Source organism: Aquila chrysaetos, chromosome Z, assembly GCF_900496995.4.
Source record: "Aquila chrysaetos chrysaetos chromosome Z, bAquChr1.4, whole genome shotgun sequence".
In the NCBI taxonomy this organism is placed as follows: Eukaryota; Metazoa; Chordata; class Aves; order Accipitriformes; family Accipitridae; genus Aquila; species Aquila chrysaetos.
Window position 1 is genome coordinate 30023027 of NC_044030.1, and position 27869 is coordinate 30050895.

Sequence of the window (27869 nt, forward strand, 5' to 3'; positions counted from 1 at the left end):
TGCCACGATGACACGCTTACCGGCCTCTTTTCTGATGTGGACCCACAAGCTCTCACCCAGCTCTTGTCCCCTGAAAGAGCTCCATATATCCAAATTGCTCTTTTGCATGAAGCCACCCCTTCATCTTCCTTGTCTGCATTTCCTGAAGAGCATCTGTCTGTCCATCACAACTTGGTCAGTCCTGACATGTCTCAGTTATTCCAATCACGTTGTGTTGTGACTGGATGCAGAGCTCTTGTTCTTTCTATCTGCGCCCAGGCTGCATGTGTTTGTGCATGTACGCTTCAGACAGGTATCCCTTCAGCCTGTAATGTTTCTCCTGAAGTGCCTCTTGTTCTTGTCACTCTGAGTCCTTTACTTGCTGCTGCTGTCCCTCAATTCTTCACTTAACTGTAGGACAAAATCTCCCTTTTCAATTGGAGATAATGTGAGCTAAAAGTAATTTAACTGAAAAAATTGATGTATTGTCTTCACTGATGTTGCCGTGCAAAGAAGTAAGTGGAAAGGATAATAATTCTGCATCTGTTCATGCTGGCTACCTTCTGCACTTTCCATCCACTGATACCTCCCTTGCCAAAATCTTGCTGTGTTGGTTTGGTTTTTTGGGGTTTTTTGTTGGGTTTGGTAGTTTGGGTTTTGGTTTTTTTTTTTAAGGCTGTTCAAAAAAAGGAGGAGAGGAAAAATGTTTCGTTACTAAACTCAGATGTTAAAATAGAATTAATAGTTTAATGAAACCTGTTAAAAGCTGTTCCCATTACTAGTACTGTAGTTAAAAATTGCTGCTGCCATTATAACCTTAGCCATGGCAGAGTTTATTACTTTGTGGTGAAAATATACTGCAGGCAATAGAACTTGGCATTCCTGGCCAGAGCCCAAGGAAACACTAGTGTTTGGTTTCTTTATTTCTTTTGTAATTTAAAAACAGGATTTCATTTTGATTTGAAAGAGCCCAGGTAGTAGAGGTTTTGTGGATTTGGCTGGCTTTTGTGGTTCCTACAGCTATGTTTTGTTTGTATAATAATTGCTGGGTTTTTAATTCATAATGTGATCTAATTTGTTTCCATTATATGTACACAGTGTTAAAATGTCACTTGAACATTTACTGTTAACTAACACTAAAACTTGTGTCAAGAGAGTATCTTGGGGATGGCTGTGGTTTAACCCCAGCCAGCAACTAAGCACCACACAGCTGTTCGCTCACTCCTTCCCCCTCCCTACCATGGGATGGGGAGGAGAATCAGAAAGAAACAAATAAAACTTGTGGGTTGAGATAAGAACAGTCTAATAATTGAAATAAAATAATAATAGTAATGAAAAGGAAGATAGCAAAAAGAGGGAGAAATAAAACCCAAGAAAAACAAGTGTTGCAGAATGCAGTTGCTCACCACCCACTGACTGATGCCCAAGCAGCCATCCCCCCTCCCAGCCAACTCCCCCAGTTTATATACTGAGCATGACGTTCTATGGTATGGAATATCCCTTTGGCTAGTTCGGGTCAGCTGTCCTGACCATGCTCTCTCCCAGCTTCTTGTACACCTCCTTGCTGGCAGAGCATGGGAAACTGAAAAATCCTCAACTTAGGGTAAGCACTACTTAGCAACAACTAAAACATCCGTGTGTTATCAACATTATTCTCATACTAAATTCAAAACACAGCACTATACCAGCTACTAGGAAGAAAATTATCCCAGCTGAAACCAGGACAGGGATTTATTTTATACCCATTTGAGTACATTTTAATGCTTCCCTATAAACACACAAACACAGAAACAGACTGCACATGCATACAGTTTGTCATAGCTGGATAAAACGGAGCTGTGACTTCGGCAACTTCAGTTTGCCTGTTCGTGCTCTCAGCTGATTTCAGTGAGACTAATAGCATAGCTTAGCCTTCCTCGGCATCTCCTGCCATGTGAGCATGTGCACATTTCTGATTATTTTTCATTCTGTTCAGCTCTTGCTGCAGACATTGTGCAGGGATCCCAGTGATTCAGGCAGGTGATTAAAAGGAAGTTTCTATTTGTGAATTACTTTGCAAGAGGGTGTTTTTGAGAAAAGCCTATTCTGCAGATATTTACTGTATGATTGTAGGTAGCTCTGTATCTAGTTCTGGTTTTGCTTGCTAGCTTCTACAGTTTTGGAAAAGTGCAGGTGAACTTTATGTACTCTTAAGAGGGGTTTAGAGTCAAGGTTGTGGAGAAATAGCTTGAGTAGGACTACCAAAGAGACTTTGTTTTGTAGGGAGTTGTAGCGGTGTTGTATGACAGGGTTTAGCTAGTATGAGTTTACTGGTATGATTAGGAAACCAAGTCCCCAGCACTATAAGGCAGTTTATATTGGCAAAAGCATATTCTGCCAGTAAAAACTGCCTCAGTCTCATATATAAAAATTATCTTTAACCTAGGTTTGCTTTTGAAACAAGTATCGTATGTGATTTTTTTTTTAAATCTGTTCATGTTTATACATGTTGCCTGATGGTACAGTAGTAAAGCTGTAATTTGTGTCACACTGCGCACTGTGTTCAGGCAGCTCCCTAAGTTTTACAAACTGTCAAACAGGTGGGTATAGTGAAGCACACACATTTAAAGAAGGAAGAAAAAGTTAGCTCACTGTATAGTGCATTTAGAATTTTATTTCACTTGTTTGGTAGCTGAAGGCACTTCGCCTTCTGCCTAACATCTGGTAAACCCATCCAGTATAAACCATAATACCCCTAGTTTTACTAGGCATTTTAGTTTCCTTGTCATGCCAAGTGGAACCGCAGTGGGAAGTGTTCACAGGGAAGCTCTGTGCTACACATTTTGTGAATGAAGGATTTGCAGCTGCTTGATTTTCTGTCCCTTTATTTTTTCTAAGAATAATGAAGTGACAAGACTTTTAATTACATCAAGGGACAGTTCTGCATTGGGAAACCAATTTCTCTAGGTTATAGACGTAAAGTGGATATAGTCTTTAGGACAGAGATAAAAATATTCCTTATACTGAATGTGATAAATGAATTTAGTCTCAAACAGGATTCCAATCAAAGTTTACAATTTATTAAATGAATAAAGGCAAGCAAACAGCACTGGGTGCATCGGGACTCTCTGCTCTACCAAGCTGCACACTGTGAAAAACAACCCAGCTTCTTTTATAGTCTAACATTAGTTACATCGTGTCCTTCCAAGAGACTCTCCACCTCCTGGTTGTGCAGTGCAGTAGTTCTCCTAGAAACTTCTCGAACTCTCCTCATTGGCTGAGGGGTCTTCAGTTCTCCTAGAAACTTCTCAAACTCTCCTCATTGGCTGAGGTGTCTTCTATACAATGTATCTCCTACCAAGCTCCTCGCTGCTCGGGCATGACAGCAGACATCCTGTGCAACAGGCGACACCCTGCACAGCACCAGCTGTGGCCATCAAAACCTCAGCAAGTTCACAACAGACACCTCCCCCCCCCAACAAATGCATATAACAAATTGTTTACACACTGCCACTTCAATACACCCTCTATTCATACATACTAAAGATCACCCCGTTCGTAACCTCACTTAATACTATGATAAATGCCTCAGTTCTCCCCTAGGATCTTTTGTTTAACACTGTGCAGTTAACAACAAAACCGGATTTGGGCTGGCAAAAAAGAACTATATACATATCATCTGTTTTCTCCTGGCCTGTGGTTATACAAGGACCGACAAAATGGTTAAAGATTACATATACAGTGAGGGTCACATTTTATTATGCGGCCCTAGCATTGTTTATATTGACACGAATCAGATGAACACATTTCACACTGAACATACTTTTGATGCTTAAAAAATAAACAATAGTTTAAGTAACCCTTCTCATGATACCTCTTTGTATGGTAGGTTGTTAGAGAGGGGGAAAAAAAAAGAAATGCTCTTTTGCCTGTACTGGAGTGTTGGACTGGGGCAGCTGCAGTTGAAGTTGCTCCAGTTGAGACAATCCCATTTACAGTTGAGCTTGGTAACGTTAAGCCAGCTTTTCAGGTGATGTCCCTTTTGGTCAGTTGGCGACTGCTAAGCACAGAGTTAAATGATGTCTGGGAAGAGCATGGATGCTTGATGAGGGGTATTTGTGCTGTAGCATGAGAAGTCACCAAGCAGGTCTGTGGGAGGCTGATGAAGGAAGGTAGCAGCAAGGTCCAGGACTTTCTATACAAATTCTTGATCACAGATCACTCTTGTCAGCGTATGCATCCCAGACTGCCTGTGCTGACGGCTCTAGGAGGAGGTATGAGGCAGCAAAGAAAGGCTCAGCAAGTATCTGGTGCCTGGACTTGTATATATGCCCATGAGTGTATCTGAGAGGAGGCTGATAACTGGAAAACTTTTCAAATATCTACAGATTAAACATTTGGCCCATTTAAAGATTTAAATATTTTAACAGGACCATCTTTAATAATCAACCTGTAGCCACTTTAAAGTAGTTACGTTGAGGTCTCTTCAGAGGTCTTTTGTTCAAAGGTCTTTTGTTACCTGGTTGGGCTTCCAGCACCCACCCCACCCCAGTAATAAATCAGCAATTTGCTTTACATTTCAGAGAAACGATCCAGTTAGGTTTTGCAGCCCCGTACCTTATAAATAAATGCTGTCGTAAGACAAAATACGAAGTTCCTTACTTTGTTGTTGTTTTCACTTCGTGTATGTTTATGCCAGCGTGCCTTGCATCTTGCTGCTTTTGAATTCCGAACGGTTGTGAGTGAGGTTTTGGTGAACTCGGTCAAACTCGGTCCGACTGAGGTGGGGGGCACGGCCAGGGTGCAGAGGGACAGGCGCATCCCCCGCGGAAGGGTAAGAACGGCCGCCTTGCCGCGGTGCTGCGAACAAACGCCCCGCCGACGTCCCCCCGTGGCCGAGGGCGCCCCCTGGTGGCTGCCGGGCGGGGCGGTCCAGAGCGGAGGTAGCCCTCGGGCTGGGTCCTGCGCCGTGCGCGTGGCCGAGGGTGGAACACCGCGGCCGTGCGTGGCTGTGAGGACGCGTCAGGGTGCAAAGGGAATGGAGAAGTGAGCTTACTCTGTAATGAGTGGCTTTTTCCCGTGGTGTACTTGAGGAGCGTTACTCAGTTGGTTGAAATTAAGATTTCTGATACCATTGCTAAATTACCAGTGTATCTTACAGAACAGAGAACAGCATATAAAAATGCATAAACTAGTAGAGAAACACGTTAGCACTGACAAGCAGTGGAAGCGTAAAAAATAGGGGAATGAAATTAGAAGATTTCTTGTGTACATCTGACAACAAATACCAATGTGTGCACACTTTCTGTCCACCTTTAAATGGGAGGGAAAAAAGCCTCAAACAAAACCCTTAGACCACCACACAAAAATATCTTCACATAACTACCAGGTTAGATTGGTTTTAATTAATTCAGATTGCCCAGTAGGATACCTTTTTGAATTATGTTTTTCAGTTTAACTTTGGAGCATTCATCTATAGAAAACTTGAGTCTTACTAGTTAATGATATTTCTGATTGAACGTATCTTTTGTACATTTGCTAAATTTTGTGAGGAAAGGAGGTAACTTACAGGCACACTTAAGCAATTTATGTAAGCAACTAAGTGTTGGCTTCTCGTGTTCTGTGTTTTAGTCTTTTGGAAAATTGCATGTGTGTTTTGGGTTTTTTTCCTTGATAAGATTATTTTTTACTTCTTAATTGATGCTGGGCTCCTGTTGAACAGGAACATAATGAAACTAAATTTGGACAACAAGCTTGTTAAAACAGTCTTAAAAGGCAGACATATGTTTATATATGTCAGTGTGCTGGGAATAAAACAGCTTAGGAAAATGAAAACAAAATCTTGGGGGGAGTTGCAAATTTGTTTTTTCTCAATATGTAGTATTTATAGAACTAGTGACTTAGTATTTACTTGCACTTTGCCTTCTTTTTCCAGTCTATAAAAATTAGGCTGTTTCTCCTACAATTTATAATAGATTTCCTAACTTTGAATAAGTAAGCTATTAAACTGAGAGAAATCACTCTCTTTTCAACTGAAAGAGGCAAAAAAGGCTTCAGCTTTTCAAAGAACACCCTAAACAATTCTGACTTCATTTGGTTAGTCAAGAACTTCCAGAGGCTTGACTGATCGTAAAACTTCAAGACTAACATATAACATTTGAAATACTCGATTACTGTTTCTTTTTTTTTTTTTCATTCTAGACAACTTAGGCTTTGATTTTAAGTACATTTTAAAATAGCTTTGATTGTGTTTAAATTCAGTGTCTTAATTTAAAATTTATGTCTTTTTACCTGCTAGTTTGTGATGCTCAAAGACTCTTTCTTGGATCAGGCAGTGCAATCAAGGTTGTGCATACAATCTTTATTTTGGTCCATCTTGATTTTTCTTGGGTAATGTATTACTATGGAATTTCATTGTTCTGCATTTTTCTTTATGATGAAAGGGTTCGGAATGGAAATGGTCTCTTGAGAACTCCTGAGTAATCTCATCTTTTGAAATACTGGGAAGTGAATGTCCAGTCCAAAAAGTGGGGCTGTTTGGCTATTTGAGTCTCAGGAGACCTCCAGATGGAAGAATCTTTCTGTATGCTGTGAATTAATGAGAATCTGCCTGTATGCTGCATATTTTACAGAAGCAAAAGGGACCTTACCTTGAGCCTTGGTATTATCCACCCTACTGATTTCGATCTTGATTAGGCCATTTGATTCCAAATTTTTAACATAGATGGATGGGTGCAACCCAGTTTGTGTTGCTTGAATAGATACTTGGCAGAAAGGTAGATTAACTTTCTGATAGATATTAACAGCAGTGATTTCAGAATCACCTAAAGCAGCTAATTCTGAGTAACTAAGAGGTAAATGAAAACTTGGACTTCTTTGTAACAGTGTTCCTTTATCACAGGTCAGATATTGAGTTCTGCATGTCTTTAGCTGCTTAAATTGATAGTGTGTTTAAGAATGGACAAAAGAACGTTAGTCAGAGCTACTTTTTTTGATGTGCTCTTTCCAAAAAAAAGATTCTTTTCTGCTGAGAACCTTAAGAACCTTTGTTAAGAACCTTAGGTGAGTTTTTGAAGATGCAAGGATTATCAGAAGGGAAGATTTGAATGAAGTTCATAAACTTGGTAAGACTTGGTAGCCTATGGAAGCAGGAAAGATAGGCCAAAGAATTTCTATATTTTTAAAAGAGAAAAGGCAACAGCATGCAAAAATAGTGACTGATGTAACCATACTGGAAAGTTGCCTTACTGCTATTCAGTAGAGCAGTGTGGGGTTTTTGCTGACACTGAAGAAGAAGCCTACTTAGCCCTGGAAGCTTTTTACCTCCATCCTAGGGCATATGGTTGGTTTTATAGCATGTATTCAGAGTGGGTTTTCTGTCTGTTAGTATTGCTGGAGAATTTAAAGCCAATTATCTGCCCTCAAAATAAAGGAAGAAATGTTATGATGAGATGAACAGACTGGAGCAGCAGGTCATGGTGTTTGGTGGCATTTGCATTAACTGTTGACTGGCTGCGTTTTCAAAAAGATACAGTGAGGTATGATAGGGAAACAATTTAATGTGATTTGTTCGATTTTTTTAATTTTGAAATTGAATTAGAAGTTGAAGGTCCTAGAAATGAGGGAGTGGTGTTACTTGAAAAGGGAGTTCTTTGTGTAGATGAAGTATGTGTCTAATTCCCTGGTAGCTGTGCTGGTAAGAGTACAATAGTTCCCTGAAAAACTGAAGAGAGCGTTCAGTTTTTCATAGCTTTTTTCCCAAATTGTGACATGTTAGATGGAATTTTTCCAGTGCAACATTTGGGAAGACTTCAGAAGAAATACTCTGCTATCTCTGAGGTCCAGGACAGACAGAAATGCATTTGGGCTGGTTAGGAAAGTCTCTTGGAATAATTCTTCATGAGAAATTTTCTAGTTACGTAACATGCTCTTGGGATTTGAAACTTGGCAGAGGCCTGGACTCTTGTGCCAGTGTTCTGACTTACCATTCCCATGGAAATCCATTTCAATTAGAGTAAAGAAGAGCCTTTAAAAATCAAAGTAATCAAAAAAGAAATCAGAATTCAGACATGCTGGAAATTGAAAACAACAAACGTGGTGTTTTCTGCATATCTGTTTGCTGGCTGATTTACTTGCAGTTTTAACTACAGGTTACAACTGTAATAACTGTGTCCAATATTTGCACCGGAGCTAAAATTAGGAACTTTGTATACCTGATTATGTCCTTTCTCCTCAGAACAGACAGTGTGGAAGAAGGTTTTGAAAATGAGCATAGCGTGGACAAGAGCAAGTGGCATGTAGATGGTGACAGGGGCTGGGAACTGTGGAGATGCCTAGGCAAAGGTAATTAAGGGAGCAGTTGGGAAAGGAATACCAAGATGGGACGAAGTATGTGGTAGTTCATCTTAGTTTTAAAAGACAGAGAAGAAAAAAAGAGTCAGAAAAAATTGCAGCATGTCCCCATGGGAGGCACAACAAATTAGCATAGAATTCCTGTGCTGTAAAGCTTGGTGTAATTTGCTTACTGGATGGTACTCCAAAAAAGCAGAACCTGGTTTTCCAGAGAAACATTCAGATGTGTAGATGTCAAATTTGCCTCTTATTTTCTCAGCATCTTTGCCTCATTGATTACAATGATACTGCTGCTTGTGATAAAGCAAGTTGAGGTTCCTTGGAAAGTTTCTTTCTTTGTGAAAACCCTATCAGATTGAGACATGATGTATCTAGGAAGGGAGGAAAACTGTGATATTGTGGAACTGAAATCTCTATTATTACTATGTATTCTCTATTATTAGTTTATAATCTCTATATTACTAAATATTTCCTTTAATTTTTAAAAAAGTCGGTGTGGTGTCTCTGGCTGCTAATGGCCTTACTCTGCACATATAAGAAGAAAGGGACATAAATAAAACGCTGAACGTTAACATGGTTCCTTCTTGGAAAAAAGACTGGGACAAATGCTTACTAATTGGAGTGAGACCAAGAAGGACAGGAAGAGAGAAAGTTATTTCTTGGACCGTCAAATATATATTAACTTCTTCATTTTGTTTGGGCAAGTCACTCCTACTGGTTATTAATGTAAGTTGCAATAGTAAGCACTTAATCAGCTTCAGGGAGATGGGGGTTGTGGAAAGCTCTGTCACATCCCAATTTCTCAGGACAATGACTCAGGTTCGCCAATTCCCAGGTCAGGATTAAGGTGAAACAGCACCAGGGATGCTTTAACTCACAAAACACAACTTTTATTCGCTCGCAAGAAGAATTGGCATGAAACTACGTCAGTAAACTGTGTAACATGGGCTAACCATATGTCTGTCACCAAACATATACTACAAGCCTTGCTTATTTGGGGATCACTTCAGGGAAGAAAATAAGGAGAGCCTTTTCATTGAGTCACGAGGTTCAGAGTGGACCCCCTTGCTTTCTAGACTTCTCCTCAGAGAGGAGTGTAGGGGCGGCTGGATCCTCTCCTAGTCCCAGACTTGGTCAGCAGAGGGGAGGGAGAGAGAGAAGACAAAGATTTCACCAGTCCTGGGTCCAGCATTGGTCCAGCCAGTTGAGGGGGTCCAGTTCCAGAAGGGCGTGCCTCCCTGGGGCCCTTTTATAATCTCCTTGCCCCTCCTTCGGGCGGGCACTCAAACTCATTAGACTTATTAGGTGTCATGCACAGTCTATGCATCTAGAATCTTCTTGACTTTGGTGCATGCGCAGTTTGTGCTTTCAGGACCTTCGGGAAACAGGTCGGTGGGCTTGGGGGTCGTTTGGGGAGTAACTTCTCCCTCCCTGCAGACATGACCATTGTTTGACCTTTCTTCTTGGCGCATGCATCATGAAGATGATTTCTGTATCAGCTCTTCACAGGGCTGCTCAAGATGGGGAAGTTTGGCTTTAGAAAAGTGCGGTCTCACTTCCATGGGGCCCTCTCTCCCAGCTGCATCTTCCTGTCATTTGTGCAGCCTCAGTGTTTCCATAGAAACTGTCGTCTTTACCAAAATTCTGTAAGGAATGTTTGAGACATTAACTGTGCTTCCGTCAGGCCGTCACAAGCTCATACGCAGTAACAAAGTACTGCTTTGGCTTCTCTGGCTTCTCTCCGAGACCAATTTTAATTGTATTAGGTTTTCCCATTTTAGTAGATAAGCTGTCTTTAGAGAGAGATTGGGCTTTCCCGTGAAATAATTTCCTAGAGATGGCTTGATCATACACCTTTAACCATGCTTTTGGAATTGATCCTGTTTCAAACAGGTATTTGCAAGGTCAGTTCCTAAGTAGGCAGTGCCTCATGGTTGCCTTTTGCTTTATGGCTAGATTGAACATGCAGTGAAAATAAAAAAAAAAAGAGGTATATTTAAAATTTTGGTTCCAGGATTTTGCTGACATTGTTTCATGATAAAAGTAGGAAACTGGAAAAAGTTGGTAATAAATGCATGCTCTGGATTGCTGTTTCCTATCTGTGTTAAAGGCTGCATGAGTCAGACAGCACTGCGACATTTTTACCACTGAAGCTTTCTCTTCTCCAGGCTAGACTGTGTGGAAGCTTTAAGGCTTTTTTTCTTTTTTTTTTTTTTTCTTAATAAAAAATTCTTTGTGTAAATTAATGCTGGGTTTGGTGGGTGATGCCAGAAAGAAACAGGAGGGAGGCAACAAGCTAAGGTTTAGAGTTTAATGTTTAAAGTTGTGCTTCTCTGTTTGTTTTTTGTTGTAATGATGACAACAAGTTTATGTTGTAATGGTGACAATAAATTTAAGCCAAAGAAAGCACTTTATTCATTGCATCCAAAAAGAAGTTGCCAGACAGTTTGTATAAGCAGTCTTTGATTTTTCAGAGTCTTAAATGAGATTCTCAAGAGAAGACGAATTTCAAGAAAATCAGTTTAATAGTCTAGTTACAAATAGAGAGAAACAAATGGCTTGAAATTTCAGGTAGCTTTTGAAAAATAACTTTCAGGAGACTCAGAAACTCAAGACAGCTGAATCTTCAAAACGATTAATATAAAGTCCTGCAAGGATGGGAATAGAGCAGTGTGAAGGGTATCCATGTGCCCTTATTTGCTCATACCTGGCTTTTAATGCAGTTGTGTTGGTTGCTTCAGCTTCCACACAGCTGATAATAAAAACTGAATTCCATGACAAGATTAATTTTTTTTTTTTAATGCTTCGTGGCTTGCCATTTTTATTTTTGTGTTCTAGGATTGATTTACTTTCAGTAAAAGTCAGCCTTGAGTTATTGAAATACTTGTTTTCTTTCCTTTTATACCTATTTGCATATGCTTTTAAGTAACTATGTTTGGATATCTTTTGGGCTTATGGTACTGCTGTTAGCTTCCTTTTGTAAATTGACAAGAACAGGAAGAAAGTTTCCTTCTTTCTGGTGGATACTGAACTTCCTGGAGGAGAGGCTTTATCTGAAAAGGCAGTGCTGTGTTTTGACTCCTGGATAGTATTTTCTGTGGTGGCTCTCACCCCACTATATAGCTGTATAAATGAATGTTATGCTTCACTCTGGATCGGCATCAAATGTGCATACACAGGGTGAGAGCATTCTCTACTGGTCTTGTGCAGGAGGACACCTGATGAAATAGCCACCAGGGAGCAGCAGGGGGATTGTGTAACTAACTGCCAAGCAAAGCTGCCACAGGGGCCAGACACCATAAACTGGAGATGCTGTTCAGAGTGTGTTGGCAATAGTGTCAGTCTTTTGCAGATTTTTAATCCAGAAAATGAGGTTCTTTTTAGTTTGTTAATGAATTATGAATTCCTTTTGATACCTATCAGAGATAATTGCAGTGTAGGAGCTGTGAATCTTAATGTGTAGCAGAGAAGAGAATGGAAAATAAAACACTGCTTGTCTTTAATCTCTGTGTCTCAAAGCATCAACCTTTGTCTCTCAAGTATCACTTTCTGTATAGGTAAGTCTTCTAAGAGTCCTGTAATACAGCAGCTAAGAGGAAGTATGTTTTTGTGCTGTAGCAGCAGAGGTAGAAGCTGCAATTTAGGTTGATACCAATTCTTCAGAAAATAATCTCAGAATGATTTTGTTACGAGAGAAGATCTAAGGACAATACTGCTCAGACAGGAGGAACTGATTCTTGTGTTGTACATTTGGTTCAAGCACCTGACTGCCAAGTCCAGTGAGAGTAACCTCTTCTGAATCTGTAGACCTTGTCCCCAGCAGCATGGAAATGATCTGCACAACATATGTATAGATAGATCGCCCCTTAAGAAACATGAGCTGATTGTGGGAATAAGGAGGTTTTTGGAAAATTGTTCCCATCCCCACACAAAGGTTGGCATATGTGTTAGGTGGTATTTCTGTATGTCCAGGGAGTAGTTGAGGTGGTTCAGATTCGTGTATCTTTTTATCAGTAATCCCACAGGCACTTTTATTTCTTTGCTTTCTTTTGCAAATACCCTTTTAAAAAGGATAAAAAGGAGCACCCTGGGAATTACCGACCAGTCAGCCTCACGTCCCTGCCTGGTAAGATGATGGAACAGATCCTCCTGGAAGCTATGACTAATCCTATGGAAGACAGTGAGGTGATTAGAGACAGCCAACATGGCTTCACCAAGGGCAAGTCATGCCTTACTCATCTAGTGGCCTTCTACAATGGAGTGACTGCATCAGTGGACAAGGGAAGAGGTACAGATGTCATCTACCTGGACTTCTGTAAAGCCTTTGGCATGGTCCCACACAACATTCTTGCCTCTAAATTGGAGAGATTTGATGGGTGGCCTCTGGCTCAACACCCATGTGGAAACCAGTAACAAAGTGGTGTCCCTCAGGGGTCCATACTGGGACCAATACTATTTAATACCTTCATCAATGACATAGTAGGATTGAGTGGAACCTCAGCAAGTTTGTGGATGACACCAAGTTGAGTGGTGCAGTTGATAGGCTTGAGGGAAGGGATGCCAACGAGACAGACCTTGACAGGCTTGAGTGGGCCAATGTGGATGCCATGAAGTTCAACAGGAACAAGCAGAAGGTCCTGCACCTGGGTTGGAGCAATCCCCAATATCACATTGGGGGTTGAATGGATTGAAAGGAGCCCTGCAGAGAGGGACTTGGGGGATAGTGGTGGATGAAAAATTGGATGAGCCAGCAGTGTGTGCTTCCATCCCAGAAAGCCAATCCTATCCTGGGCTGCATAAAAAGAAGTGTGGCCAGCAGGTCAAGGGAGGTGATTCTTCCCCTATACTCTGCTCTCATGAGACCTGACCTATAGTAGTGCATCCAGCTCTGGGGTCCCGGTACAAGAGAGGCGTGGACCTGTTAGTGCGTCCAGAGGAAGGCCACAAAAATGATCAGAGGGCTGAAAGACCTCTCCGGTGAAGAAAGGCTGAGTGTGTTGGTGTTGTTAAGCCTAGAGAAGAGAAGGCTCTGGAGTGATCTTATTGCAGCCTTTCAATACTTAAAAGGGGGCTTGTAGGAAAGATGGGGAGAGACTTTTTACTGAGGCCTGTAGTGATAGGACAAGGGGCAATGGCTTTAAACTGAAAGAGGGTAGATTTAGGAATATAAGGAGGATATAAGGAAGAAAGTTTTTACAATGAGGGTGGAGAAACACTGGAACAGGTTGCCCTGTTTTGGGTATTGTAGAGAGGTGTGGGTGTCCTGTCATTAGAAGTGTTCAAGGTCAGGTTGGATGGTGCTTTGAGCAACCTGATCTAATGAAAGCTGTTGCAGCCCATGGCAGGGAGGGTGGACTAGATGATCTTTAAAGGTCCTTTCAAATCCAAACCATTTTATGATTCTTTGAAATTAGCTTGTGCCCTATTGAATGTAAACGACAGTGAATGTCCCTGGGGACTACTTGAGCAGTCATCTGATGCAGGGCTTGCGGTTGCAAAATTCTTAAATGGTCTCCTAATCTCGATTTACTTGCATGTTTGACACTTGCATGAGATAGCAAGAAACAATGTGATTTTTATTAACTCAGTTCATCAGAGACAGGAGGATACAAAGATAACAGAGAAGGAGTGGTCTAACTCTATCCTGTAATCAAACTTATCTTTGAACAGCTTCCATTTATAAACAGTGTATACTAAATACTTATGATAGAAGTTTTACACTGGAGTGGCAAAGCAAATGGGAATGATGTTATAAACAGTGTCACATTGTATCCAAATTGAAGAACTGGCTTTTAGATTTATATTTTGGAGTAGGCCTTGATTGAAAACTAAAATGCCGTTTGTGGGGGGTAGTAGAAACCTGCTAATAGATGCATAGTTGTGGCAGCATTTGTTTTTTTTTAGAATAGCCTTATAATAACAGATTAGAACTTCCTCTGTGGTATCACTTTAGGAAAATCACTTCTTAGTCTCAGATCATAGAAGTTGTCCTCAGAATAGAAAGTGACTTCCTACTTTTGACCCTATAATTAAATAGCCTATTTGACATAAATAGTGCTTTTACCTTACTGCTTTACATAGTTGGTTTTTGTCTGTCATACTATTACGAACCAGGTATAACAACCTGCTAAGAGATTTTGTTGACACTTTGCTGTGTAGTCTCATGAGCTACACTCCATCTCCTGACATTTTGAGTACTAAGAGTCCTGGTAAAATAGTGATAATATGTTTATGCATGTGATAGTACTTCTGCATTAACCTAATTTCCTGAAGGTATTATTGCTGCTGTAAAATTTTTCCCTGGATGACTTCTTGCTGAAGTGCTACTTGAATAAGCAGTAAAAAACTGATCCCCAGATCAAAGCGTACAGCTGTCAATAAGCTTAGGGGAAACGTTCCTTGCTTTTGTATGTGCACTGTAAAGATATGAAAATACAAATTTTAAAATACTAGTTTTGCACTTGCATGAAATCCAAAATAGAATCTGAGTAATGTTTGAGATGAAAAAAGCTAACAGTAAGGACTTACTTCTGATGTGTTTCAATATTTTTTTAAATAACAAAGTTGAATGTTGAAGAATGTTCCAAAACTCTGTCTCTCATGTACGATAATTTCATTTTTGTAGGGAGTTTTACAGTGCATAGAGACAGAATTTATAAAAGTAGACATGAATTCTCTAACACCTTTGATTTCAAGAATTCTTTAAATGTTGGCAGAGATTTTCATTTTATTTGAAGCCTGACTGTATGTCAGTTATTTGCCCTAGGCACGCTGGTTAGTATAGTTTATGCATATAAATCTTGTGTGGAAATTATTTTATTAATTTGGCAATAAAACCTTATATGCTCATTGAAAGCCTTTGCTTATCCAGTAATACTGCATTGTTCGTTGAGGAAAAATTTTCTGATGTTGTACTTAATATCTGACTTTAGCTGCAAATCTAGGGTACATGGGCAAGCATGTTGCTGATGGGTTGGATCCCTGAGACACTTTAGTGTGGAAGTGACTCAGATTTCCACACAGATATGTGCTTACATTAAAAATATGCAAATCCTTTCAAAATTTGGACCATGCAGCGTGAAGCTGGATGGCTACCAAAGCAGTGGCCTCTCCCTGTGTGAGACTGCTACAAAGGGGGTGAAACAGTGTGGTCGAGCCTGTGGGTTACCAGTCCATCTGAAGTGTAGCTGTTCCCACTCTTCACTAGAAAAGATGGAGCTGCTAAAGTTAATGCAGAAGGAGGAGGGCAACAGCTAGGCCACAGTGGTTTCCTCTGTGAGGTGATGGGGCCATTATTATAAGCTTGTTTGCAAGCACAGGAAAAGAGTGTGTAGATGGGGTTATATTCCAACCACTACTGTGGGGGCCATTTTGTGGACAGTTCCTGGAGTAAGCAGTCCAGTTTGTATTTGTAAATTTAAATTATTACATTTAAATCAGATGTTCTTTGTTTGAAGTATTGAAGTATTTATGCAGACTTGTAGAGAGAGACACAGAGAAATGATAAAAAGGTCCTTCTTCAGTACTGATTTATAGATGAGCTCTGTTTATGAAGCTTAGAGGCCTGCCTCAGTATTCAGGCCTTTTGCTGTATTAAAGTAACTTTGTTCCTTTTTTTAAGTTCTGCCATTGTTAAAAATATATCAGACATCAAGTTTTTAAAATACAAAGTCTTTCCTTTAGGTTTCTTTCCTGTTCTCCTAAAACATCTGAGAGGTGTCATTCAGTCAGGAGTGTGACTGGAAGGTCTGTGTAACTTACATGAAATAAACATGGACCCAGATTTCATTGTGAGTTTACACTTGTATCATTTTCATCCCATTTCCTGCTGATTATTAAGCATGCAGTGTGTTTTCTTGATAGCTGAAGGAAAAGCTGCGGGAGCTTTTCTTGCAGACTCTGACCATGTTTTCTGATGCTTAGAAAAGAAAAGTTTTCACTGGGTATGTGGAATTGAGGACAGCACCCCTCAGCTGGGCATTATGGTAAGAAGGGGCTGGCAGGTTTACCCGTGAGGCTGATGAGAGCGGGTAGAAGGGGAGACCACAAGTCAGAAAACACCAGCAGAGCTATGCTGTCTGCAGTTGAACAAGAGCATGGATTTCTTGGCAGGTAGAGGAAGCACGAGGAAGGGGAGAAGAGAAGTTTAGAAGGCATTTTACTTTTTTTCTTGTCTAGTGACTTTAGGCTGCTTCCTGGCTAGGATGTCATCCACAGCCTCTTAGATATGTGTACTATAGGCTCAGGAGTTGCTTAAAAGTTAACAATGGTGTGCCATACCACAGAAATGAAAAATATTAGCTCTTCCCAGTATGTAATAAATTCTTGCCACAACAGAAGTTAAAATGAATGCAAACCTCTGGGAAACCTGGGGAATTTCAAATTTTTTGAATTTATAAAAAGAAGAGTGGACAAAAAGAGGGAAGAATGACAATTCTAATATGCATTATATGCAGCTTGCACAGCTGCAACCCCCAGGCAAGATGCAACATGTTTCTTCTTCATGGTCAGAGTTGCATGCATAGGAAGAAAAAAAAATTGGTAAGTGCTATAATACAGTTAATTTGTAGCCATCTCATACTTGACCAGCCCAAGTAGCTGTATCATTTCTTGAACTCACCTCTAACCTTTTCATTGTAATAGCAAAATACTCTGTTTACCTGTTAAGTAACTTCTTGACTGCAGTTTGAAAGACTCTTTGAATTAGAAGGAACTTCTAAAATCTAAATAGTGTGTCGCAAACAGAGGAGTATTGTTGACTAGCAGATGATGGACATCTGCAGGAGTGGTTTGTGTTACTTTCTTTTGGAAGTTTAGGCTCCTGGAACACCTCTTGATTCTTTTCCTTGCATCTTTTCAAGTAGACTGGCCATCCATGGTTGTATCTCACCAGAATATATATACTCTACTCAACTCACAGGCTTTTTAAAGGGACTGGTTGATTAACAGTCTAAACTCACTCCAGTTCAGACTTTGTTTCCACGCATTTGCTAATTTGCAAACTCTAGCCTGCAAATCTAATACTTACCCCAGAACTCTTCTGATTATGTGTCCTGATTTAACCCCAGCCAGCAACTAAGCACCACGCAGCCACTCACTCACTCCCCCCCCCGCCCAGTGGGATGGGGGAAAAAATCAGGAAAAGAAGTAAAACTCATGGGTTGAGATAAGAACGGTTTAATAGAATATAAAAAGAAGAAACTAATAATGATAATGATAACACTAATGAAATGACAACAGTAATAATAAAAGGATTGGAATGTACAAATGATGTGCAGTGCAATTGCTCACCACCCGCTGATCAACACCCAGTTAGTCCCTGAGCGGCAATCCCCCCGCCCCCACTCCCCCCAGTTCCTATACTGGATGTGACATCACATGGTATGGAATACCCCATTGGCCAGTTTGGGTCAGCTTCTAGCAGCTTCTCACAGGATCCACCCCTGCGGCCACTCCCCCACTACCAAAACCCTACCACACAACCCCAAAACAGAGTGAAAAATAATTTAACTGCATTTAAAGTGGTAAAAGACAAATTCAAGTTTGTCCTTGAGTCTTTGAAACTTTGTGTGTCTCTGTACTACATATAGATAACGTGTGTACACACGCACACACATATATATACACACAAGCACATATGTGTGTATCACTTGAAGGGCATTACTCTGTACCCTGTCCTGATACTATTAATGCTGAAGGGGTGGCTGATCTGATGTTTCATGGATGCCTGTGGTCTTTTAGATGTGTCTCAGCGTAAATTGAGGCTACAGTTTTGTCACCTAGGTATTAGAAGCTGTGAGTCTGAGTAAACAAGCTGACTGTTACAGAGTGCCCTGTTACTTGCACAGCAGGGAGACTGCTTTGGATCCCAGGAGAGAGAGTTCAGGCTGGGATGTTGCTTGAGCTGATGACGGGCCTTAGACCTCATAGTTGCACCTCCTGAACACTGCAGCAAGGAAATGCACTTGGGAACTTGCTGTGGGCAGTGGCCCACGTGCCACATTCTATTGCTTACATAGGAGTCTTACTGGCATTTTTCCCCACTCTCAGTCAGCTTTGTAGCAGAGGTAATGCTTCAGTCAGAATTAAAGCCTTGCTTGTAATAGCCCTAGGATCTGCTAGCCCTAAGGTGCAATTAGTCTTGAGCTGGTCTGAAATTCAGTGTAAATTTGGGGATATGAAGGTAGTTTAACTGAGTTTTTATCTACTCCCTGCAGTCAGGGCAATGTAAATTGGTTTATAGTTCCTTGCAGTCCTCCAGCATTGTTTCCCTGTTAAACCACAGTGGAAAACTGTTTGGTGATGCAGATTCTGACTGTTGATCTTCCTTGCAGGTGGGTGAAAGATGATTAACCTTTCTTCAGGTCTGTCTCGGTGTAATCTCTTTCTCAGAAAGAAAATGCTTTAAGAACATGATAATTATTAAAAACTGCTCAGTTTTGGGGGGGGGGGGGGTTAAATAAAATTCAAAAAGTCAGGCAAACTATAGGATTTCCTGTCTGTATAACTCAATATTATAGATTGCACTGTTGCGGCGCAGAGCCTTTAGCTGGTAATCCTCTGTGTCGGTGTCCCCAGATCTGTTACCTCTGCTGGCCCCATTCAAGGGACTGCATTATCAGTGCTGTCTTTCAAAGAAACCCTTTTCCAAGGCTGCTTTTGGTGAGCTTGTTGGTGAGATTAGCCACCTAGTTGGTGCAAAGCAGCCAGGATGTCTGTAAAATCTTTACTTTTGACAGTTAAGGGATTGTGTCTTATATCTTGCTATTGTACTGTAGGGTATTAGTAAGTAGTTGACCAGAAAAGAAACAAATATGGTATGAAGATCATGAAAGACGCTGGTTTTAATTATTTTTTTTTTTTTTTTAGAAAGCATTGCTGTACCCTGTGCTAACTGCATTTGGTTGTCTGTGGCGCTGTTTATAGAACAGTTGAGTATGATTGAAACATGTACATAAAACCCAAGCTACTTTTTTTCGTGATAATGTAGATATGTTAGAATTGAAGCTATGGCAACATGAAATCTAATGGGCTGCCCAGGTGTCCTATGTTGTACTTACTAACTTAAAGCTGTACTATTGCAGCTGTGTTGCTGCTGCTGGTATCCATTATAGCTAGAACAAAGCCAATTTACCATTGTGATTGCGTATGTGATCACTATTCTTATAAAGCCTATAATGTAGCCTGTAACACAAGGTCCACATTTATGAGTTTAATTTAGTAGAGAACACGTTTTAGGTGGTGTTGAGGTTAGACGTAGGCTCTGCACCACCTCTGGAAATTTCTTTCATTATCCAAATGCATAGATGCCCAAACCAAGTTTATATGTATTTGTTGTAATTTGGCAGAACGGAACTATTTTAATTATTTGCTGCCTGTCTTTTTTATCTTAGACTAATCCAAGAGGTCATATTTTACTTCAGTTCTGCCTCTGGGCTAACACTGTGTTAAGGATAAGGCTTGACATCTTTCTGCCCATTACCCCATAACATTTTTAGCTTCCCTTTCAGCTTGAATTGATTCCAAATTTCAAGAAAGCATATGGGTGTTCCTAGTGAAAACACTTGTGTTTTGTACCAGTCTAAATCAAATGGGAAGGGAACTTTGCATGTTTTGAACAGTTTAAAACTGATCTTCTTTTCCCTTTTCACCCTGAAATTTCAACTATATAGTGATTTCTTCTTTGTTCTCCCTTCCTACAAAAATACACAGTATGAGCACGCTCTGCTGCTGTTCAAGCCAGTACAGCCAGAGTCAATGACCCCTATGGCAGAGTAACTTCTTTTTTCTGAAGTGGTAAGTCAAAAAGAAGCTAATTTTATGAAGTTCTGTGTTTGGGGCCAAATAATTTTTTTTTTTTTTTTTTTTTTTTTTTAGGTACAAGAATAATTGTCCAAAAATCAGCTTGCGCGTTTGTGGTTTTTTTTAAATTGACAGTTTTGTGTGAACACGCCAGCTAGCCAGCTAACTCACTAAGAACTCAGGAATTCAGTCTTTACATCGGCATTGACAAAAGTTTCACCAAGGAACCTAACTGGCATTCCTTGTGTAATTTTATGACAAAAGTGTTGATTGTGCCTTGGACTGTATACTGATCAATTTGCAGAGTGGAAGTAGTGTTTTGTCCAAAATTATCAGTTGGAGGTTAAGTGATTTTTTTAAATATTTTTTTTCTCTCCTCAATGAAAAGAACTAAATCAATTTTCATGTTTGCCTAAGAACTATGAAAAGAACTAAATCAGTTTCATGTTTTTATGTGTCTTGTTGATTGTGTTACAATCAGAAAAGGCCCTCAAGCTGTCTGTTGTTGCTTTTTCTTCTCCAGTATTCAGTTTACTGCTTCTTTCTCTTCTCCGTACGTTATTTCTTAAACTTTGTTGGTGGCTTTAAGGTAACTCTGGCTTGTCAGAAGTGCAGAGTAGTGCAGAAGTGCAGGTGAATTCTCAGAAGCCAGAGTTCTGCTGCACCATGATCTCCAGCAACATTTTAAACAAACAAAAAAAAGTCTGAACAACAACAGCCTATGGCTGGCTGGCTGCTTAAACAATTATCTTCTTTGATCAGTTCTGTCCAGGTCCAAAACAACACATGGACTGCAAAGCTTTATGACAGACTTTTTCCAGGGAATTTGTTGTAAATGTTACAGAATAGGAGTACTAACATTTCAAAATTATAACAGAAGGACCACAAGAAACTTGTGGAGAAAAGTTCTAGGTAGATCTTCTGTAAGGAAAATCATGAAATGGTGTAGCTTTACAAATCAGAGTCTTCTTTTCTCCTCGCTTCTTAAGAATTGTTTGCTCAGTATTTGCACGAAGAAGTCATCTTAGGGAAGCATAAATTCAACAATAGCAGTTACCCCACTCCTGTACTTTCTGAGCAAGTAACAGCACATTAAATAAAACTTTACAGTGTGAGTAAGAGTTCTGTAAATCTGTTTGAGAATCTGTATGGATAGAGTCAAACATTAGTTTTGTCTTCCTCCTTGGCCAGAAGTCTCAGGACTGGGGTAAGCCTCTGTAGAGGTGTGCTGTCCCTTTTTTCCTAGGCATAAAGAAACCTGTGGAAGGACCTTATGCAGGCTGAAATTCCACTGTAAACAAGAAGGGGTATCGTTAAAACTTTTCTGCTTTGACCTTGGATTTTTCCACTCTCTTATTCTTAACATAGCACTGGAAAGAGACTGCTGTTCTGTGGCTACCCAGGGTGCTGAAATTTTCTGTAGTAAAGGATATGGGACAGGACTCCACTGCCTAAACATGAAGTGTGTAGCTTTTCCTTATTTGTATATGTGTGTATGTACTTCACTGCATATGTTTGGTTTAGACTGATGAACTAGTTCTAATTTTATTCTGTTAAATGTTTAGAAAAAATATATATGTGAAGACATTGTTGGTAGACTGTGCAAAATGTGTCTCTGATGCTTGTTTCATTACCAGAATTGCATGCATGACTTGTCAGACATAGCTGTTCGGCAACTAAATCTCTCTTCTGTGTGGGGAAAAAAGAATGTTTGCTAAATTTGTCTTTATTTTTAGCTTTCACGGGAATTGGGTTATCATTTTAATGTTTTTTTTTCTTTCTCTCCCCCCCCCCCCCCCCCCCCCCCCGCCCTTGTAGGTAGCATTGGTACATCCTTTCAATGCCACTCAATCCATCAAGATCATATTTGTAATGATGACGGTGACAAGGTGAGGCTTACATAAATGTTTCCTTCACAAGATGCATATGCATTGGGGTTTTTTATGTATTGCTTTTACTATACAATCAGGTATAGTAGTCAGTTTTCAGAGTTACTGTTTGAACTGTCTCTAGCATATTAAGAAATATATTTTACTCAAGACAATCCTTTAGTCAGTTAAGGAGAAATTTGTCTTTAGTACTGTGCTTTTATTTTTGCTTGTATTCCTTTGGTATTCTAAACACTTGTGATTTGCCATATTGACACCCTCAGTTAACAAAGAAAGCAATAGTTTTGCTACTTTTTAGGTAAGGTAGGATGTCTTCTTGCTTCTGACTTCAGAGGTTAGAGCCTAGCTAAGTGTTCAAAGGCTTTTTGCAGTAGCTGTATTTTCCTGTTTTGGAGCAGGGGACTTAAGATTTTATAGATAGGAAGCTTCTGTTCAGTGCTGCAGCCTTAAAATACCAACCTGTCTAGTAGTGTGCAAGCATTTTCCTAACCTTTTTTTGACACATTCTCAGATTGGCTTGCTTTGAGGCAGTAGAGTGCTGGATGTTAAATGTTCAATGATATTTGGATCAGTACTGTAAGTGTGGCATACAGAAGGGAAAAGTTTTGACATTGAACTGCTTGTGAGACTTGCTTTCATGTTCCTGTTATTGTTTATGGTTTTACCTTAAGCCTCACTGTCTGTAAATAATGCAAATTGATTAACATTAGTTCAACATGTAACATGTATTACATTGTTTGCAAGTATGCCACTTTATAGTAAACTAACTTTTTGGCTTGACGTGCCTGGAAAACGGTATGTATTTGTCAAATTTTAAATGATCTTTCTTGGAAAGTGGAATGCGACCTGCATGGCAATGCTTTGGTAAGTGCACAAATCCATGTTTTGAAATTGTGGAGCAAGTTAATTTTATAGTTGTTCCAGCTTATCCTAGAGCTAGATTTGTTTTCAGTGCAAGTTGCTTTTACTGCTCTGCTGCCTTGTTTTCTTTTTTTCCCCCTCACTCTGTTTTCCCTCCTTTTTTAAAAAATTTAATTTTATTTTTAGGTACCATCGTAGATTTGGGGGCTGGTTTAACCTACAGGTATTAGTCAAACATGCTATCCAGAACATGGCAAAATTATTTTAAGTTTCCAGTTGATTAACTGGTTAACTATTTTCAATAGTATTCACTGCTTTCGTTTGGGTCCTTGTGCCCTCTGTTCCTGGAAGATTCTTGGGTAAAGAGCAGGTGGGGGAAATGTCATTTCAGAGCCGTCCAAGTGCACCAACTAAACACTGGCGTTCCCTTTTAACATTCTTCCTTTTCTGTCATTACATGGAAGATCACCTCTGTGTTTGATTGTCTTCCCTTAGTTTTATTTCATGTCAGGGTAATTAAAACTGTTTTAAGTTTTGTTGCAAATTCTGTTTGTTAGGTGCTTCACAGGTTTGAGGGGAGGGAGTAGGAAGGGGTGTGGCAGCTTACATGGTATAAATTTCAGAAGAGTACATAGCCTTTTGAGTTGTTTGGCACACTACCTGCCTCCACATTGATAGAGGAACTGGGCCACAACTTTACTTTTTTGTGTATTTCAGGATGGTGGGATTCTGCACCAAATGAGAATTCCCAACTGAAGAGCTGACTAAAGTGGAGCTAGTATAAAAAGCAGAAAGAATGCGTTTAGGTATATTTCAAAGATATGTCTTTCCTCAAAAGTCAGTTTTATTTGGTAGGACCTTTTATTTTTCTGTGAGAATACATGAAGCTGTTTGCCTTGCATTTTATAGGAAATTCTAGTTGATCCCTTGATTAAAATGATCACTTGTTTGGCAAAACGGTGAACAATCTTCAGAACAGACATCGGTGTTCTTCTCAGATATGCCACTGAACTCTGTGCTCTTGTTTTGAAAGAAAAGATAGAGCACTAATGCTCAGTTAGTATCCCTGGGGGGGGTATAGGCCGACTGGATGTCTGTTGTTCTGGTTTTTAATTTTTTGAAGGGCTTGTGTATATGGATATACTTTTTTTTTTTAATCATAAGTAGTGCTTCCTAAAGCAGTTGGTTACAGTACTAGGGTACAGTTGCAATTCTTTACCACTCTTTGCTTGTATTTCACATATGCCTGTGTTTTTCTGTCAGTTTTTGAACTGGTTTGTAGTTTCCAGTGTGAATTACTTTGAAAAAGAGAGTTCTGATTTATTCTGCCATTACTAAGAGACAGCATCTGTTCATTTTGGTAGGAGTATCATTTAAAGGTAAAATGCCCGATTTCACTGATTCATTTATCTAAAAATTTTTATTAATTGTTAGACATTTTTGTATTCATACTAGAAACTTTATGAAGAGCATGCCTTCAGAATAGTTTGGCATCTCTTTGATTATTCAATACGCATGTTTCAGTGAAATAATTTACCACTCTGTGCCTGGCTGTGTGTAACCAGTTTTTGCATTACAGGAGAAATGTAGAGGATATTATTTGACTTGCAATCTGCATAGATTTTACAGTAGGTTGTCCACAAGCCCAGCCTTCATTTCCTGGACAACAGCATGACAAAAGTTCTATACCACACATGCTAAGGGAATGTTGCAACCTTAATGAAAACAATTCCCCGGCTTCCAACCCAATTACTTGATTTTGTTGACTTGGCACATGAGAACTTGAATTCATGTTCAGTGACATCAGCAGAAAACCAAAGTCTAAGATTTTTCATGTGTGGCCTCACTGCATTAAGGATGTGTCATTGTTGAGAGCATTATTGGTCGTACCAAGAACCCGTTTTATTTTGTAGCACCAAAACCAGTACTTTGCCTCTTCTTTTATAAAAAGATCTAGTATAGCATAGATAACAGAGTAAATTTCCCATTTTACCTGGTGTTGCAAAGTTGTTATAACTGAGGTACATCTTAAAATAATTGCTGCTTTGGAGGTGGGAGCTTTTAAGCCTCAGTGCATGAGTCACGGGACCCTTTTTACACGTTTGTAATTTCTTGGATTTTTCTTTGAAGTGTAACATGCTGTATGTGTTTAATACCTATGATCTTTAAATGAATTAAATACTTAAAGCTGGAATTGTCATTCTTAAAATATTAAATAACAGAACAGAATAAATTTCTTTACAAAGCACAGCATTTAAGGAATGGTATTTGTAACAAGGAACTATTATTCCTTGGAATATTACTTTGCTTTAATGTCCAAGCAGTGGTTTCCTACTAGTGTAAAACAGAGAGATAGATGCAAGTATATTATCCTGCAGAGCCTTTCAATCATATTCAGTTTATTTAGCTTTAAAAATACTTTTTGTCCTTTGGGTGGTTGTTTCACTAGTGGTGTACTTTCATTAAAGGACACTTGCTCAATTTGAAAAGAAACTCCAAAGATGCAACTCTTAACTACTCCTGGGACATCTCTTTTCAGAGATGTCATCAAGTTACTTATTCCTTAGTTCTCATGCAGTTAAAAACCAAATTGACCACCCAGTAGTAATTAAAAAATAAAAGCACTGCGGGAGCAATCCAATGGCATTTTTTCACTACTATTAAGGGGTTGGAAATTACTATTATTTCTAAATTATTATTTCTGCTTTACTCCTTTTTAACTTACTTTCAGTTATTTTACTTTCATAGTATTATTCCTATTAGACTTCTTTCTTACAGTATGTAAGGAATTTCTTTTTGCTTGGTACTTATGACCCAAATACATAACTACATGATTTGATTCACTATTTCTAACCTTTGAATTTCTTAGTTATAGTTAGTACATCTTCCATTTCTTTCGTAGTTTCTTGTTCCTGAACTTACTCACGTTTGTCTGTCTCGATGGGCACCCAGTCCTCAGTCTGTAATCCAGAGGGCTGTCAACTCTTCAAAAAGATGTTTTTCACAAGAGGGGAAGTATTTTACAAGTTCTAATCCTAAAAAAAAAAAAATCCAGTTCTTTGTTTTCCTCTTTGGGTGGTGCAGTTAGGTAGGATAAGCCTAACAGACTCATCCACAGCTGAACTCAAAATTAATCAGGAATTCAGATATTTTAAGGACCATCACACATATTTCTATGTGCTCTATAAAATATGATTATATGCGCCTCTTGTGGGGGACAATATGTAGAAACATGGAACTATTAGAAGGAGTTTCTTTTCCCCCCTCCACTTCCAAAACTGGAAAAAATTCTTGTCCAGTTAGGACAGCACTAATTTATTCCTCTTGGTGTGTGTCGTCTGCCCCTCCCCCTAGTTAATTCTGCCTATTCGTACTGAGTAGATTCATACCTTTTTCACTTCACATCTGGCAGCTGCAAGAATATAATTTACTAATTTTAAACCACTTTCATGCCTGGTGAATTGTCTCCTTTAGAGCATTAATTCTTTGTATCTACAGCAGATGGTTTATTTTGCTTTCCTGGATCACATTTGGGGAAACATTATCAGACTGAAGTAGAGAGAATGGAGGTAGTTTTGATAGGTGAAAATAGTTAGGGTGATGACATCTTATTTAGGGGGAATAGCTTAAGTAAATCAGTTCTCCGATACCTCATTTGTTCCCTTTGCTGAGCAGTTCTGCATCAAGAGAGAGTCTCCCTGTAGCACTGGTAGCAAAAGGCTGATCATGTTTCTCTAATGACTCATCAGAGGTCAGGTGACGTTGCTCCTGTGGGTTTTGTTGACTTTTTTCTAGTCGGTCTCACCCCCTCCTGCGTATCACGAAGGCAGATGAAAATCCAGAGCCCCTAAGTATGAGCTGAGCAGACGGCAGGCGGCCGTTGTTGAGAAGCTCGATGGCTTTTATGATGCTTCGTTTTTGAGAAGAGAGCCCCTAGTCCCCCCTGTTCCGGCGAGTACCCCGCCGGTGGCGACAGCACGTACGCCCCAGGCGCGGACCTCTCGCAGGCCGGCTTCCCGCCCGCCTCTCGGGGCTCCTTCCTGCCGGGCGCTTCAGTCTCGCGCTGCCGCGCACGCGCCCGCAGGCTTACCCGCCAGCTGCCGGCGACTGCTCGCTCCGTTTCGTTTAGAGCGGTGACGGGCGGAGCAGCGTCGCGGCGGGGAGGCGCCGTCGGAGCGGGAATCCGCCTGGCCCCGCCCCCGGAAGGGACGCGGCGCAGGCGCAGCCCCCGCTGCTGGGGGGAGCGCACCGACCTGCGCCCTGCTTCCGGCCTCGCCGCTGCGCGGGCAGCGGGCGCGAGAAGGGGCGCGGAGCGAGAAACCGAAACTAAAAGGGGGCGGGGCCGCCCCGCCCCCGGCCGCTGACCAGGGGAAGGGGAGAGCGGCTTTCACGCCAGCGCGCAGGCGCTGAAGGGTTCCGGGTTGTCCCGCCGCCGCCGCCGCCGGCGCGTGTGTCGGCTGCCTCGCCTCGCCTCGCCTCGCCTTGTCTCGCCTTGTCTTCCGGCCGTGGCGATGACGTATGCGGGCCGACCCCCCCCGCCCCCCCCGCCGCTCCCAGGTGCAAACAAAGAACGCCCCGCGTCGCTGCCTGTGGGGCGGGGCTAGCTCCTTCCGTCTCGCGGGGCTGGGGCGACTGAAGAGTGACGTCACCGGCCGACGGCGGGGTGCGCGCGAGGCCGCGGCGCCCCGGAGGAGCGGGATATGGCGGGCGGCGGCGGTCGCGGGCCGCGGGAGCGAGTGACGGCGGCGCGGACGCAGAACGGCCGAGGGGCACGCGGGGGACTCGCCCTGTGATGGGCGGGGGACGCCGGGCCGACGCTCCCGGAAGCGATCGCGCGGGCAGGCGGCCGAGGCGCGGCCCGGGCGGCAACAGCGGACCCCCCCGGCCCACACGACAGAAGGCGGCACGGCAGCCCTGACGGTGACTGCGGGGCGCGCGGAAGACGCGGGGGCGCGGCCCCGCCGTGCCCCGCGGCCCCAGGTACCGGTGTGGGGACGGCAGGTAGGG

General features: G+C 41.1%; 1 protein-coding gene and 2 long non-coding RNA genes across 6 annotated transcripts in view; 1 reads left to right on the top strand and 2 right to left on the bottom strand.

Annotated features, from left to right (window-relative positions):
• RNF38 (ring finger protein 38) overlaps positions 1 to 27869 on the top strand; it is a 138951-nt gene that overhangs the window by 50941 nt on the left and 60141 nt on the right. Inside the window, 1 exon segment of the mRNA XM_041121078.1 lies at positions 21931 to 22001. Coding sequence (XP_040977012.1) covers positions 21931 to 22001 — 71 coding nt within the window.
• Positions 3260 to 4801, bottom strand: LOC121232709. Its single transcript, XR_005931649.1, has 3 exons — positions 4330 to 4801; positions 3527 to 3532; positions 3260 to 3271 (listed from the first exon to the last, which is right to left on the bottom strand). It is a non-coding gene; the product is annotated as an uncharacterized LOC121232709 (long non-coding RNA).
• Positions 9446 to 27312, bottom strand: LOC115336740. Of its 4 annotated transcripts, XR_005931647.1 has the most exons (4): positions 26953 to 27176; positions 26252 to 26673; positions 25789 to 25897; positions 18570 to 21403 (listed from the first exon to the last, which is right to left on the bottom strand). It is a non-coding gene; the product is annotated as an uncharacterized LOC115336740 (long non-coding RNA). The 4 variants fall into 4 exon arrangements; XR_005931648.1 differs by lacking the exon at positions 18570 to 21403 and adding an exon at positions 9446 to 9954 and having other exon boundaries at positions 26252 to 27312; XR_005931646.1 differs by having other exon boundaries at positions 26252 to 27312.